The sequence below is a fragment of the Mustela lutreola genome, chromosome 14 (genome assembly GCF_030435805.1).
Source record: "Mustela lutreola isolate mMusLut2 chromosome 14, mMusLut2.pri, whole genome shotgun sequence".
Lineage (NCBI taxonomy): Eukaryota > Metazoa > Chordata > Mammalia > Carnivora > Mustelidae > Mustela > Mustela lutreola.
In genome coordinates, this window is record NC_081303.1 from 42730871 (window position 1) to 42747997 (window position 17127).

A 17127-nucleotide genomic window follows, 5' to 3' on the forward strand; every position below is an offset into this window, starting at 1 on the left:
AAGACTTCTACTTTGAAAACTATAAGATATTGATGAAAGAAATTGAAGATGACACCAAAAAAAAAAAAAAAAAAAAAGAGAGAGAGAGAGAGAGAGAGAGATGTACAATGCTAATAGATTGGAAGAATTACCATTATTAAAATGTCTGTAGTACCCCAAATAATCTACACATTTAATGCAATCCCTATCAAAATAACAAAAGCATTTTTTCACAGAACTAGAATAAATAATCCTAAAACTTATATGGAACCACAAGGGCCTCTGATCGCCAAACAAACAAACAAACAAACAAAAATCCTTAGAAAGAACAAAGCTGAAAGTATCACAGTCCTGGATTTTAAGAAGTACTACAAAGCTATAGTAATTAAAACGGTATGGTACTAGCACAAAAATAGATACATAGATCAATAGAAGAGAACAGGGAGCCCAAATATAAAGCCCTGCTCATATAGTCAAGTAACCTATGACAAAGGAAGCAAGAATATACAATGGGGAAAACACAGTCTTTTCAATAAATGGTGTTGGGGAAACTAGACAGCTATGTGCAAAAGAATGTAACTGGATCACTTTCTTACACCACACACACACACACACATACTCAAAGTGGACTAAAAACTTAAATGTGAGACCTGAAACCATAAAACTCCTAAAAGAAAACATAGGCAGTAATCTCTTGGACATTAAAATCAGCAACATCTTTATGGATCTGTTGTCTCAGGCAAGGGAAGCAAAAGCAAAAATAAACTATTAGGATTACACTAAACTGAAACACTTTTGCACAGTGAAGAAAACCATCAACAAAACAGAAAAACAACCTACTGAATGGGGGGAAATATCTGTAAGGAGTGAATATCCAAAATATATAAAGAACTTACCAAACTCAACACTGAAAAATTGAATAATTGAATAATCTGATTAAAGAACAGGCAGAGTACTTGAATAGACTTTTTTCTAAAGAAAACATACAGGTAGCCAACAGACACATGAAAGAAGAATCCTCAAAGGCGTTTATCTATCTATCTATTTTTTTTTTATGTGTGTGTTTTTTTTATTACATGAAAATCAAGTTTCCATTTTTTATATTTTTAAATTTTTAATATTATGAGAGTCACCATAGTAATGTTATGTTAGTCACCACACTAACGTTCATCATTAGTTTTTGAAATAGTGTTCCATGATTCATTGTTTGCGTAACCCATGCCCTCCTTAATACCCATCACTGGGCTCAGCCAACCTCCCATCACCCTCCCCTCTAAAACCCTCAGTTTGTTTCTCAGAGTCCACGTCTCTCATGGTTCCTCTCCCACTCTGATTTCTTCCCCTTCATTTTCCCCTTCCTTCTCCTGAAGTCCTTCAGGCTGTTTCTTATATTCCACAAATAAGTGAAACTATATGATAATTGACTTTCTCTGCTTGACTTATTTCACTTAGCATAATCTCCTCCAGTCCCATCCATGTTGATGCAAAAGTTGGGTATTCATCCTTTCTGATGGCTGAGTAATATTCCACTGTGTATATGGACCACATCTTATTTATCCATTCATCTGTTGAAAGGCATCTTGGCCTTTTGTACAATTTGGTTATTGTGGACATTGCTGTTATGAACATTGGGATGCAGATGGCCCTTCTTTTCACTACATCTGTATCTTTGGGGTAAATACCCAGTAGTGCAATTGCTGAGTCATAGGGTAGCTCTATTTTTAATTTTTTGAAGAACCTCTACACTGTTCTCCAAAGTGGCTGCACCAACTTGCATTCCCACCAACAGTGTAAGAGGGTTCCCCTTTCTCCACAACTTCTCTGACGTATTTTGTTTCTTGCCTTGTCAATTTTTGCCATTCTAACTAGTGTAAGGTGGTATCTCAATGTAGTTTTGATTTGAGTTTCCCTGATGGCTAATGATGATGAGCACTTTTTCATGTGTCTGTTAGCCATTTATACGTCTTCTTTGGAAAAGTGTCTGTTCATGTTTTCTGCCCATTTTTTGACTTGATTATTTGTTTTTTGGGTGTTGAGTTTGAGGAGTTCTTCACAGATCTTGGGTATCAGCCCTTTGTCTGTAGTGTCATTTGCAAGTATCTTCTCCCATTCTGTGGGTTGTCTCTTTGTTTTGTTCACTGTTTCCTTTGCTGTGCAGAAGCTTTTTATCTTGATGAAGTCCCCCAAATTTAATTTTTGCTTTTATTTCCTTTGCTTCTGGAGACATGTCTTGAAAGAAATTGCTGTGGCTGATGTTGAAGAGGTTAGTGCCTATGTTCTCCTCTAGGATTTTGATGTCTCACATTGATATCTTTTATTCATTTTGAGTTTATCTTTGTGTATGGTGTAAGAGAATGGTCGAGTTTCATTCTTCTGTATGTAGCTGTCCAATTTTACCAGCACCATTTATTGAAGAGACTGTCTTTTTCCCACTGGATATTTTCTCCTGCTTTTTTGGGGACTAGTTGACCGTAGAGTTTAGGGTCCATATCTGGGGTCTCTATTCTGTTCCATTGATCTATGTGTCTGTTTTTTATGAAAATCTTGTATTTATAAATACTTTGTTACTTAAGTGGTGGCAATCATTGTTAAATATATTTTAATTCAGTAATTTTGTTAAAACTTTTCATTTTATTGCCCCCAAATGAGACTAAATAAGTAAAATTAAACTTAAAGTCCTAATGTGAAATGATCTCCAGTAAGTTGATCTAAACTATCATTTTTCATTACTTGTTCATTTTACACATTTTTCAAATTCCAACCTATAGAATAAAGCTCCCTATATCCTGGGCCTCTATGTCTTTACCTCTAAAATGACAAGATTCTGATGTGCGGAAGGAAGTATTGTCTCCCTCTGTTGTCAATTCCATTGAAACCCATAAAATTATGTCCACCTGTCTCTCAGTTCCTCATGTTCTCTCAAAGAGAAAAGACATCTTGAGATGGCAAAAAGTTCTTTTTTTTTCCCCCTCTGATGGGCCAGAGTACTGGGTCAGGGGTCAGGAGTCAGGGTCTGTCTTCTAGGGGTAGGTCACAAGACCCAGCTCCTGCAGCCCACAGCCCCTCAGCTCAAAGACATAGCCACTTTGCACCTGGCTGACTTAATGACTGTCTTACAGCCTTTCCTTCTACTAAGCACCCCAAAGCTGACAGTGGGGAGGAAAGGGCTGTGATGGAAGTCTGACTCTGGTAAATGTTGAACCCTATTCTCCATGCTTCTTCACCAGTGGGGAAGCTAATGCTCAGTCTGCTCAATGCTTCACTTCGTCTTTCCCTCCATGTCCGCATCTCATTTGATTTTGAAATGGGATAAGGAAAGTTATAGTTACAGTTTCTCAGCTCCCTCAAGACTTTCATGACCCCTCCTGACAATAATACTTCACTCCTCTGTTGAATTATTATAATCCTAAATGCATCTTGAAAGATAAAATTGCATTCATTTTAAAGGAAAAAACAAAAGAAAGAAAGAAAGCCTAGCCCAGGGTGGGCATCTAATCTACAAAAAGACTTAAAAAGCAGGGACTCACCCTTACATCCTATATGTGGGGTCCAAGTCAAATTTCTCTGACAAGTCACAGTTGTAGGCCCATCCGAAACAGGTTTATAGCCGGCAGAGCACGTGTACCTCAACACAGTTCCAATATTATACATTTGCTCTTTTGTTGGTGCATGGTTGTTATATCTTTCCCAGGAGGCATTTGGGATGTCTGGTAAGTCAGTACAACTATCTGTTCATAAAAGAAGAACAAGCGGGGAAAGTCACTACTACTAGAGATGCAACGGTGATCACCAACAATCCTGTCCTACCAGAGGATCCCACGCGTTCATTCAGCCAGGGCCTGTCTTGCCATGGCTGAGGCATCAGCCACTTCAGAAAACAAACCACCAAGTTATCATTATTACTATTAGCAGAAGTTTTCATGATCCATGTGAGTTTATAGTTTCAGAGTGTCAGAATCATGATTAGTTTATATAATTTTTTTTGTGGAAATTGGAAAAAGGCATTTCTTTTTTTTTTTTTAAGATTTTATTTATTTATTTGACAGAGAGAGATCACAAGTAGGCAGAGAGGCAGGCAGAGAGAGAGAGGAGGAAGCAGGCTCCCTGCTGAGCAGAGAGCCCGATGCGGGCCTCGATCCCAGGACCCTGAGATCATGACCTGAGCTGAAGGCAGCGGCTTAACCCACTGAGCCACCCAGGCGCCCGGAAAAAGGCATTTCTGACTCTCCCAATCCCCCAGGACACTTTACTATGAATCTTTCAATCAATTACCATAATGTAATGATTTTGTTAGAACAAAACAAGTTTCCTACTGTGAGAAAATTGTTGAAATAAATACACTAATCCACAATGTCTACAATGTTAATGTCTCCCTTTAGGGTTGAAGTGTCCACAACCTGCACATATGTATATGGCAACCTTTGGGGATTATATAAGACCTTACCCAGCGTGATGTAATCTTTCTTTTTCCCAACAATTAGAAAAAATAAAGACAATTATTGATCTAAATTTAAATGTTTACTCTGGTTCTAGTGGGTTTAGGCATACAAATATACCTCCACCAACATTTCTGGGTAATTTAGATGCCAAACATTGAACTTCCTGCATGGTCCATACTTACTGAGCTCACAGATGGGAGGAGGGGGATCCCAGTCACCATTTTCTCCACAATGGATTAAACTGCTTCCATTGAGAATAAAACCTCTCTCACAGTCAAATTGCATGGAGTTTTTATAAGTATAGATGGTTCTAAATCCAGTGATCACTATTCCATTTTTAACATTTGGCTTAACACAGACGATTTCTAAAGAATCACAAGAAAAGACAAGTGGGTCACAAAAGAGAAATGGCAATAAGGATATCACTTCCTATTGCTAATGCAGATTCAACTATGATACAAAAGCCTAATACAGTATACGTCCAGTTTATACAAGGAAAACATTTTAAAGTGAATATAATTGCAACTATTACAAGCCTCAGTAAAATGAGGTCTTATCCTATCAGTTCTGTTATGATATGATTGTGAATAACCCCAGCTTACTCAAGAAAAACCAGCCATCTATAACCCAAAAGAAACACATCCCTAACGACCTCATAATCCTTCCCTGACAGTGGCCTACTTTTCTGCATGATTTCAGTGTGGGTCAGTGGCCAGTGGTGATGATATGACTGTCATGAGGAAGAGGCAGTCAGGCATCAGAGATCTGTGCTCTCACAAACACAGAACAAACTGCCCTGGGCACCCCAACCCCACAGCAGTCAGTCATCTTGCCCCCATGTCTGCCCTGCCGCCTTGATGACTCATGGCTATGGCTGAAGCTACCTTCACCACATGGCTGGATAGTTACAACAGGTGCCTATAGGTTGAGTTTTGTCCTCCTCCTTTTGTTGTCTCTTCTGTGGCCCGACTTGTCTCTCTGAAATGCAACATATTTATTTCCCATCTGAAGCCTTTCAAAGTTTCCCTTTCACCTTCACTCTGAACTTCTTAGTGGGACACATGAGGCCCTTCGTAATCTGGCTCTGCTAAATTTCTGTCCTCAAACTCTGCTATTTCCACCTCTTGCTGTCTGGACTCCTGACATTTTGAATTGCTCGCTGGATCACACTTTATCACCCCCTGATTTGACTGTGTTCTGTGGGGAGTGAGAATATTAAATGATACTATGTAGACACTTAGTCCCAAAGGAAGGAGCCTCAGATTAGCCAAGTAACAATACTCAGTAGATTTTCTGATTTTTTTGTTTGTTTGCTTTGTCCTGTAGGCACTTGCAGTGAACATTGTAAATGCTAACCAATATTTCCACTTCCTCTCCCTAAACAAACAAAACACAATATTCCTCAGTTCCCTTAAGATAGAGTCTACACATTACTAGTTTGGAACAAAAAGCTGTAAACTGATATGTGGTCACTTTGGACCAAAGCTCTTTTAAAAAGCCAGGGCATAATTTACTTTTCTCTCTTCTCCTACTGAAGAGATTTTGAAAGCACATTTTAATGCAGAAGTATCACAAGAGCAAAGCAACTTGGATTGCTAGACTTGTTGCTGAATTTACCCCTAGACTATAGCCAGCCTAGAGACTCCCCTGGACATGGAGCCAACTTGGTATGAATGAAAATCAACTTTTGCTTTGCAGAGCCCAGTGAGATCTTAGTTGCTGTTTGTTACGGCACGCTGGTACATCAAACATAAATACCAGTGGAGCAGATAAATGACTGTATGGTTACAATGATTAGTCTCAGAAGCATTCCCTTTCCCCCAGCAAAGTCACCTACTTTTTTCTTGTAAGCAAACTATTCAGGCCAAAATTCATCACTGTGACTTACTTTTACAAGTAGGAGGACTTGGGCTCCAGACACCTACTGTCTTATTTTCCACTGTGCAAGATATGGAGGGGTTGCCTATCATTGAGAAGTTGGGGTCACATCTGTAGGTGACGGAAGAGCCATATGTGTAGAAATCTTCATCTGCGCCATTGTGCTTCCCATTGCTGATGTCTGGAGGAGGCTTACATTTAGCAACTGGAGTGGAGTGAAGAAGAAGAAATCATCACGGAAGGTACCTTTGCAAATCAAGCATTCATGTTACAAATTCTAATGGAGGGTATGAGAAGCAGCGAAGATGCGCAAGAGTTTTATATTCTAACATGGTTTAGATTTGCAGTCAAGCCAGAAGAAGTCTTTACTTACTTATACATTGTGGGAGAGGATCACTCCAACCAACTCCTCTATCTTGGATCTCACAATAACTAGTGGTTTTGCCAATTAAAATATATCTGAATGAAATAGAGTTTAATGAAGAGTTTAATGAAGAGTTTAATGAAATTCTTCTTACCTTAAATTAAGTTGGATAAAGGGATCTAAACAAATAAACTGGTTGCTCAATTGTAAAAATGAAGAAATAATGTTTTCCAAATAACACTTCCCAGTGTGTAAGACTTCAGTCTCTAGACACACCCCAACCTCTCAGGCCCTCTGACATGCAGCCCCCTTCTGACTTCTGGGTGCTTACCCTCTCCAATATGCCACTAACTCCCCCATTCAGAATCCCCATTTTTTATGGCTCTTGAGAGTTCTAAGCTTCCTTCAGTTTGTCTTCCTCCCCTCAGTGTACTATAGTAGTGGAAAAAAGCATTGTTAGTATGTCTTAAAATGGTACTATCATCAAGGAATAAATGTACACTGTGGTTGAACACTAATGGAAATGTTACCTTTGGCAAACTAGAGCCCCTGGGACTTATTTAATACTAACTCAAAGAATAATGAATCTTTTAATAAGATAAAAGACATTGAGAATTAAGTATTTACTTATTTTGGAATTTCTTGAAAATATGTTTTCTAAGCTACCCAGGAAACCAAGGGAAAAATATGGTTTCCGATTACTCCAGTAGAAACACTTTCAACATTCCAACAGCACTTCCCTTCTGAATCTTCTCACTTCACATCTCACGAGTCATACACCGTAAGGAATAATGAGGATTACATGTGCGAAAATCAAACAAAAGGAAATAACAGTACTAGGGGATAATGTTAAACACAGGGGACAAACAAAGAGGAATCAACACATACTTGATTGGGGAACCTGAAGAAGGAACACAAAACAGAACAAAATAGCTATTTTATAATGTATTTCAAATAGGTATTACAGAAATAATAATATACATTTTGATTTATTTTATTTTATTGAAAGATTTTATTTATTTATTTGACAGACAGAGAGATCTCAAGTAGGCAGAGAGGCAGACAGAGAGATAGGAAGAAGCAGGCTCCCAGCTGAGCAGAAAGCCCCATGCCGGTTTTGTTCCCAGGACCCAAGATCATGACCTGAGCCGAAGGCAGAGGCTTAACCCACTTAGCCACTGAGGGGTCCACTTAAGCTAAATTTTAAAAGAGCATCACATAGCAACAAAATGGTGGAGTAAATGGTCTGTATCAAAACAACTAAGAGTAAAATTACAAAGGATTATTTTGAGTTAAAGCACTTGAAATAGACAAAGGAAGGCACTCTGAACTCTCCTTTTCTTCCTGAGAGCAGGAGATAAAACTCTTATGTGAAAGATGCTTTCCCCATAACAGGAGGAAAAGAACAAACTTATCATGAGAGATGGGGAGGTGAAGCCAGGAGAGATCTGTACAAACAGACCTTGTCAAAATGACCCTTATCTACCTGTAACCTTCCATAGGTTACTTCCAGAGGTTACTTTTCCACAGTTGCTACTTTTTCTTCAACCTGGTATATAAACACTGAGGCTTAACCACTTTTGGGGTCTTCATTTTCCTGTGAAGGCTCCCATGGACATCTAAAACTAAATATGTACGCTCTTCCCCTGCTAGCCTTATGTCAACTTAATTCTCAAACCCAATCAGAGACCCTAAGAGGCTAAAGGAAAAGTTTTGGGGAAAGTTTCTTCAAAAGTTAAGTTAAACACTAATCCAGTACTGATTTTTATTTTATTTTTTTTTTCCAGTACTGATTTTTAAATATGCCTAAATTTAAACTTTATATAGAAAAATAAACAAGTATTGTCAAGAAAAATAAAAAAAAAACCAATAAGGCAGGACTACGCATAAGGCTATTGAAATATCTTATAAAACCTTGGTAGTACATCACTGTGAAATGTGTACATGACTATGTAGGCAGAACAACAGCATTAAGTAGAAAGATATGCAGATACATACAAGATATATATGAGAATTTAATACAGTGTTACAAAGCACTCTTAAATCAGCAAACTAAAGGACTTTTGCAATAACAGGAAAGTCCTACAGGAAAATATAGGCTAGGATATATATCTTGTACTGTATATTGTATATTGCCTCCAAATGGATCAAAGCTTTTGGCACCAAAAAATATGAAAACATAAAAGTAGCAGAAGAAATCTAGGCAAATAGTTTAAAATTTTGTATTAGAGAAGGGCTTTTTTTATGCATTTTAAAAAAATTTTTTCAATTTATTTGTTTTCAGAAAAACAGTACTCATTATTTTTTCACCACACCCAGTGCTCCATGCAATCCATGCCCTCTATAATACCCACCACCTGGTACCCCAACCTCCCACACCCCCACCACTTCAAACCCCTCAGATTGTTTTTCAGAGTCCATAGTCTCTCATGATTCACCTCCCCTTCCAATTTGCCCCAACTCCCTTCTCCTCTTATCATGGAGGACAAGGGGTGTTAGAGAAGGGCTTTTAAATGAAAACCTAAAATCCAGAAGCCATTTTAAAAAGAGAGTTTGATAAATATGAAGCATGAAAACAATTTTCCCTTAAGAAAAAAAAAGTGAATCAATAGCCAAGTCAAAAATAATAATAATAATAATATACTTGGAGGGAAAGTTGCAGCTCCTATCAGAAACAAGATCTAGCAAAGAAGAAGTCAAACTATCACTCTTTGCAGATAATATGATACTATATGTGGAAAACCCAAAAGACTCTACTCTGAAACTGCTAGAACTTGTACAGGAATTCAGTAAAGTGTCAGGATATAAAATCAATGCACAGAAATCAGTTGCATTTCTTTACACCAACAACAAGACAGAAGAAAGAGAAACTAAGGAGTTGATCCCATTTACAATTGCACCCAAAACCATAAGATACCTAGAAATAAACCTAACCAAAGAGGCAAAGAATCTATACTCAAAAATTATAAATCCATTATTTTTTTTTTTTTTTATAAACATATATTTTTTATATACATATATTTTTATCCCCAGGTCTGTGAATCACCAGGTTTACACACTTCACAGCACTCACCAAATCACATACCCTCCCCAATGTCCATAATCCCACCCCCTTCTCCCCAACCCCCTCCCCCCGGCAACCCTCAGTTTGTTTTGTGAGATTAAGAGGGAGACAAACCATAAGTGACTCTTATACTCAAAAATTATAAAGTACTCATGAAAGAAATTGAGGAAGACGCAAAAAACAAAAAAATGTTTATTCTCCTGGATTGGAAAAACAAATACTGTGAAAATTTCTATGTCTACCTAAAATGTCTACCTAAAGCAATCTATACATTTAATGCAATCTCTATCAAAATCTCATCTATTTTTTTCAAAGAAATGGAACAAATAATCCTAAAATTTATATGGAACCAGAAAAGACCTCGAATAGCCAGAGGAATGTTGGGAAAGAAAGCCAAAGTTGGTGGCATCACAATTCCGGACTTCAAGCTCTATTACAAAGCTGTCATCATCAAGACAGCATGGTACTGGCACAAAAAAAGACACATAGATCAATGGAACAGAATAGAGAGCCCAGAAATAGACCATCAACTCTATGGTCAACTAATCTTCGAGGAAAGAATGTCCAATGGAAAAAAGACAGTCTCTTCAACAAATTGTGTTTGCAAAATTGGACAGCCACACGCAGAAAAATGATATTGGACCATTTCCTTACACCACACACGAAAATGGACTCAAAATGGATGAAGATCCTCAATGTGAGAAAGGAATCCATCAAAATCCTTGAGGAGAACACAGACAGCAACCTCTTAACCTCAGCCACAGCAACTTCTTCCTAGGAATATCACCAAAGGCAAGGGAAGCAAGGGCAAAAATGAACTATTGGGAATTCATCAAGATCAAAAGCTTTTGCACAGCAAAGGAAACAGTTAACAAAACCAAAAGACAACTGACAGAATGGGAGAAGATATTTGCAAACGACATATCAGATAAAGGGCTAGTATCCAACATCTATAAAGAACTTAGCAAACTCAACACCCAAGAATAAATAATCTAATCAAGAAATGGGCAGAGGACATGAACAGACATTTCTGCAAAGAAGACATCCAGAAGGCCAACAGACACATGAAAAAAAATGCTCCACATCACTCGGCATCAGGGAAATACAAATCAAAACCACAATGAGATACCACCTCACACCAGTCAGAATGACTAAAATTAACAAGTCAGGAAATGACAGATGCTGGCGAGGATGTGGAGAAAGGGGAACCCTCCTACACTGTTGGTGGGAATGCAAGCTGGTGCTGCCACTCTGGAAAACAGCATGGAGGTTCCTCAAAAAGTTGAAAATAGAGCTACCTTATGACCCAGCAATTGCACTACTGGGTATTTACCCTAAAGATAAAACATAGTGATCTGAAGGGGCACGTGTACCCGAATGTTTATAACAGCCATGTCCACAATAGCCAAACTATGGAAAGAACATAGATGTCCATCAACAGATGGATGGGTAAAGAAGATGTGGTATATATATACAATGGAATACAATACAGCCATCAAAAGAAATGAAACCTTGCCATCTGTGATGATGTGGAGGATATTATGCTTAGCAAAATAAGTCAATCAGAGAAAGACAACCATCATATGATCTCCCTGATATGAGGAAGTGGAGCTGCAACGTGGCGGGGTTGGCTGGTAGGAAAAGAATAAATGAAACATTTATGAAAAAGATAGGCTCGGGAGGGAGACAAACCATAAGAGACAATCCCACAAAACAAACTGAGGGTTTCTGGGGGGAGGGGTGTCGGGAGATGGTGGTGGGGTTATGGACATTGGGGAGAGTATGTGCTATGGTGAGTGCTGTGAAGTGTGTAAACCTGGCGATTCACAGACCTGTACTCCTGGGGTTAAAAATACATTATATGTTTATAAAAAATTTTTTAAATTACTAAATAAAAAAGAAACAAGATCTATATCCTAGTATGCATAGGTTCATGTGTATATATCGTGTGTGTGTATGTGTATGTTCATGTGTGTAGGTATCTATCCTAGAAATTAAGATTAGAAATTTCAAGAAATTAATTCTTAAAAACAGGCAAAGGATATGCCAAATAGTTCACAAATCAATACAAATATCTCTTGAACACATAAAAATACACTCAATCTCACTCATGATAAGAGAAATATACATTGAAACTACAGTAAGATTTCATGTTTACGTCTTAATTTAGAAAATTTTCAAAAATTTCACGTTTTCAAATGATTGACAACACAGTTGGGAAGTCTATGAAAAGATAGGTGTTTACATACTCTGCAAAACATTATAACCTCTAAGGAGAGAATTAGGCAGTATCTTTCAAATTTTCAAATATGTATACTCTGACCCAGAAATCTCACTCTGGAAATCCACCCTACAGATATAACTGCATCTGTATGAAATTATATATGCACAAAGTGGTTGATCAAAGCACTCTTCAGAATGGCAAAACATTAGAAACACCTATGGATCCATCAAGAGACTGTTAATCCATGATACATGACACAATTATATTGTGTGACCTCGTGAAGACAAATCACTGAGAAACTTCTATGCACAAACATGGAACTATATTCTGTATATATTGACGAGTAAAAATAAAGCAAGACTCGAAGCTACATTTGTTATTGGAAAGGTGTAAAATAAAAATATATACTAATTTTTAGCTTGTGTTTATAAAAGTAAACACTAGAAAGATACATAAGAAACCCATTAAAGTGCATGCCTGTTTTTAAGGACATGAAAGAAATGGGGTGGATGGCAAGAGGGTAGAAGTGAAAATTCTCAGTGTATATGGTTTTACATCATTTTTACTTTTGAAATATATCAGCTATTTATTAAAAATTAATTTAAAACAACTGTTTATACATTGCTTCACACTCACCCTTCTGAACAAACGAATTTTATGTGTGATCCAAAGACGAGCTCTGTCTCAGCTATCACCTTCCCATTTTCTAATTCTCCTGGGTGTCTGCATCGTTTCTCTGACAGAAAAATTAAAATGATAATGAGTGATTCCAAACACTCAGAGATAAGGCATTAGAAGACTGATTAGCTTTGACTTATGCCTCCAGAAAGATCCTGAGGTTGAGATCCAAATTTATTTCTGATCCTGACTCACTAAATTTTTACTTTGGAGGATAAATGAATACAAAGTTTGATCTCATATTTTTCAGTACATTTCACCCTTAGAGGAAAACACTCAGTTAAATCACTATGGTAATGGAGTCTATGGATAGTTATTGATCAGGGAGCTGTGCTCCATTCTAGATCTGTGGCACATACTTTGTATGTCAGCCACTTAAAAATGCATGTCCTTGGTCACCAAAAGGACAACAGAAAGTGTAGATACCCTTACTATTGTAAGAACATTACAGGATTTACTCTCCACTGTAAGTGAATCATATAACCTTCTTCCAAACACAGCGGATACTTTGGTTGAGGTTTCTTTGGAAACCACATTACCTCTCTGTAGCCACCAAACTTTTTATAACTTTGTAAAGAATGGGTCTTGTTTTCAAAATATTAAAATTGAATTTGTAGTTCACTTTGGAAAGAAGTGTTAAGCAAATTACAGTGTAAAGGATAAGCTTCTTTTTCACTGCAACTGGGCAGTTCATAATTTATGTTTTATTTGTTTCTTTATTTGTGCTTTTCTAAAAGTAGCACATGTATGTACATTGAAATGAGTGACTTGACAACTGGATGGTTTCTTAGTGACCAAAGATTCTCATTTGCATTGAGAAAATTTAATTCCTGAGACATCTTTGTAAAGAAGTGAAAAGCGTAAATAAGAAAAATAAATGTTCATACTTACTGACACAGAATTCGTAGTAGTCCCATTTGTCATGCCGACAGGTAATAGTCGGGTTTAGAATATTAACCCTGCCATAGCCAGGACGGCAGGTGTACCTCAGGACAGTTCCACTTTTGAAGTATGTCTCATTCACCACAGTTGTTAGAGAAGCAAAGTCTAAATTCGGTGGGCTATCACAACCTCCTGGTCACCAAAATAACAAAGAAGTTAGAGCTCAAAACACAGCATCTTAATGTTTCAGTAGTATGATTTTTAGATAAAGGACCATTCTTTTCTTCTCCAATCAAGAAAAATAATAACTCTTATTGTCCTCATAGTTCAACGAATCTAGTGAGTGATCAGTAATACACATTTGCTGATTAATGATAATGATAAAAGGCAGAAATTTTTCATCCCTTCTCTAGTATTTATGAGATAATTTATCTAAAAGATGGTAGATGTGATTTCATACTTCTTTCAGAGTCCTCATATCTGCTGACTCAGTGATATCTGAGCAAAGTCAACAATTCCTACAAATTTCCTCAACAGAAACAGTCTTTCCTGAATAATACCATTATATTAAATTGCTTATCTCAGGGAAGGAAAACCAGGTGGCTGAGAGGTGGGTAAGAATCACATTCTTAATTTGCACCTTTATGTACATGTTGGATTTTGAATGATGCAAACGAAGAAGCATGGAGTCCTTGAAATATAAAGATGTTAATCCTGCTTTCCTTGCAAGAATTAAATCGGAGATTTGCCTTTCGGGAATCCTAGGAGAAGTCTTTACTTATTTCTCCTTTCTATTCTGGATAGATCCAGAGGCAGTGAAAATTGTTCAGTCGGGCTAATAGATCACACCAACTTCTTTCAAATCATGGTTGGGAGACCAACTGTTTTGGAAAATTCCTGGAGAAGAAATGCTAGGGGGAGGTGGGTAGAAAACTGTCTCTTCTATGAATAAAACCAATTCCCCCTAAATCCCAAATAATTCCAAATCCCCTTTAATTTTGAATTCCAAATTCCTGATCAAACCAACTCTTGTTGCTGAAAGTGGCTTTCTGCTAAAAGTTGAATCATCTGTTGGCGTTAAGAGAGAATGAGTGGATGATCTTAAATGTCTGTCACCAATCTGAACTTACTTCTCTAGTACTCACCAAGAACAGGAGCCATTAGAGCAGCAACCAAGATCATTTGGAATAAAGTTGGATCAGGGGCTCTCCACAGCCTAAAGAAGGGCTGGGCTGCCATTTTCTCTTTTCTATGAAGGATCCCATTTAGAGCTCTGGAGTGCATGCCCTGATGATTCTCCCACATATTTTTTCTGCAAAAGACTTCAACTTAATAAGCAGTCATTAAATTCCTAGTTATCATAAAGCACTACAGTAAGTACTATGCGGTCCACATCTTCAAGGAAATTATGACCTACAGTAGAAGAAAGCACATGCACACAAATGTTAAAACATGACACAGGGAGTGTTAGCCTCCATTCAAAGGAGAGATGGGGAAGGGGTTGTTAAGAAGGGACAGTTTATAGAAGTGTCCAAATGGGATATAAGGGTCAGGTTTAGGAATCGATAGGCGCTGGTGCTCGCTTCGGCAGCACATATACTAAAAATAGGAATTGATAGACACTGCTCTTTGGGGAATAAAGAACCACTGTTTTTCATTTTGGATTTTGTTTCCCCCTTTCTTATTTTAAAGCTAAGGAGTGATTCATTATTGTGCTTTAATTTCTATTTATATATGATGATGATGATGATGATGATGTCCAGTTAACCAACATATAGTAGTACGTCATTAGTTTTTGAAGTAGTGTTCAAGGATTTAGTTGCATTGAACACCTAGTGCTTGTTCTTTTAAAAAAATCACTGTGGCATGTGTGTACCTGAGAGACTGAGTAAACAAAGAGAAGAAACAGGAAGGTTGAAGAAGAAGACTACTGCAGTTGGCCAGGTGAGCCACAGAAATGGTCTGACCACGGAAATGGCAAAGGAGTTGAAGAAGAGGGAACAAATGTAAGACAAAATTATACTGAAAGGCAGGAAAATTATGAAATAGAGAAAAGGAGTCAGATCTGTGTCATATTGAGAGTTCCTCATGACAATTGTCAACAGAGGCAATAAAGCATGAAGAAATTTGCAATTTTAAATGAATAGTTTATGGAGAGATATGTATATCTATATGTATATGTATAGATATACATATAGCTGTATAAAGAAAAAGAAAAATATATGTGACAAATTATACTTTCATATTTGATCAGACTATTTGAAGACTTTTTTAAAGCAAAATAATGAAAAACACTTTTCTCTTCACCACCACTACTGTTCGCTTTGGGGAAAACAATATATCTTAAATCTTAAATTTACATTAGAAATAGTCCTTGTCCTCAAAGGAATATCTGAAGTTAACTCCAAAGAAATACTGAGTTTTATCTTTTATTCGGATACCTGTTAGATCCAGATGATTCTATATGCCCCAGGTGTTCTTAATTCGTACTATGCACATATCTGGTAGTGCACTCAATATTTACCTCAAAGATGTTTCTGTCCCACATTACAGAAAGGGACAAGTTTATAATGACCCTTCACACTACATGGAGAGGCCTAACTTCCTAACTGAGTAATGACTCATTTGATGTTATCTTCCCAAAACTCAGTTCTGATGAAGCCATTCTTCCACCCATCATCAGTTGTGGACCATTCTACCTGATAGATAGCTTGGCCCCTGAGTTCCAGACAGGGCCACTAGGACAATTCTGCCTAAATAAATAAATAAATAAATAATAAATAATAAATTCAACGAGATGATCCACCTCCCAAATGCATTGGCTTACTAAAGTATGTTTACAGAATTTGTACTGAATACACTGAGGTGGTCTAAAGATGCGTGAAGGAGACCAGCACTGGGGCCCTTACATACCCACTTTCTTTTTTGTTTGCCCCTCCTTCCACTCCAGATCTCTAGACTCTTCTCTTGCCCAGACAATCTGGATGAGACAGGACACTAGTGGGAGTAAGTTAGTTCCACATAGTGAAAACCAATCCACTAAATCATCCATGAAATTTGCAAAATACAATAAATTTCTCCGTTCCAGTGAAAACTGTTATGACCTGTAAAAACTATGGAAATGAGTTTCTTTAATTTTTGATGAGTTCATAGCATCAGTTTTTTTCATCAACTTCAGTGAAATTGAAGAAAAAGGCTAAAAAATCAATATGTATTTTAAAAAATTTTAAAAATGAGCCGGAAATTGTTTTTAATTTTTAAAAAAATAAAATAAAGTAAAATAAAAATACCAATATATTGGCAAAATAGAATTTGACTACAAAAACTCAGGAGACTGGTAGTATAGTATAAAGTGATAGTATAGTATAAAGAAATTCCCCATATGAATTGTTGCAGTTATTATGTTCATAATAAAAATATGTATATTGGATATACTCCAGAAAATATTCCCGAGTATATATATATAAAAACAGAGCCATAAGATTAAATCTTGACTTTTTAAGAAATTGAGTAGAAATACTTAAAATACTGCTACAAAGAACATATTCATTAGCTGTGTTCAAAAAGAAGACATTTACAATCATTGAGTATATTCAAAATGAATATTCAAAACGTTGTT

The 17127-nt window shown here is 37.0% G+C and overlaps 1 protein-coding gene across 6 annotated transcripts in view; it reads right to left on the reverse strand.

The window, feature by feature from the left end:
• LOC131814842 (C4b-binding protein alpha chain-like) overlaps positions 1 to 17127 on the reverse strand; it is a 56679-nt gene that overhangs the window by 33483 nt on the left and 6069 nt on the right. For 5 of the 6 annotated variants that reach the window (XM_059146228.1, XM_059146227.1, XM_059146222.1 and 2 more), the window contains 7 exons: positions 14654 to 14820; positions 13518 to 13700; positions 12585 to 12684; positions 6670 to 6755; positions 6307 to 6501; positions 4601 to 4783; positions 3507 to 3707 (listed from right to left, as the gene is read on the reverse strand). In XM_059146228.1, the coding sequence (XP_059002211.1) occupies positions 3507 to 3707; positions 4601 to 4783; positions 6307 to 6501; positions 6670 to 6755; positions 12585 to 12684; positions 13518 to 13700; positions 14654 to 14813 (1108 nt within the window). In that variant the 5' untranslated portion in view covers positions 14814 to 14820. Of the gene's footprint in view, positions 1 to 3506; positions 3708 to 4600; positions 4784 to 6306; positions 6502 to 6669; positions 6756 to 12584; positions 12685 to 13517; positions 13701 to 14653; positions 14834 to 17127 lie in introns of those variants that run through there. The other variant, XM_059146225.1, reaches the window with a different exon arrangement.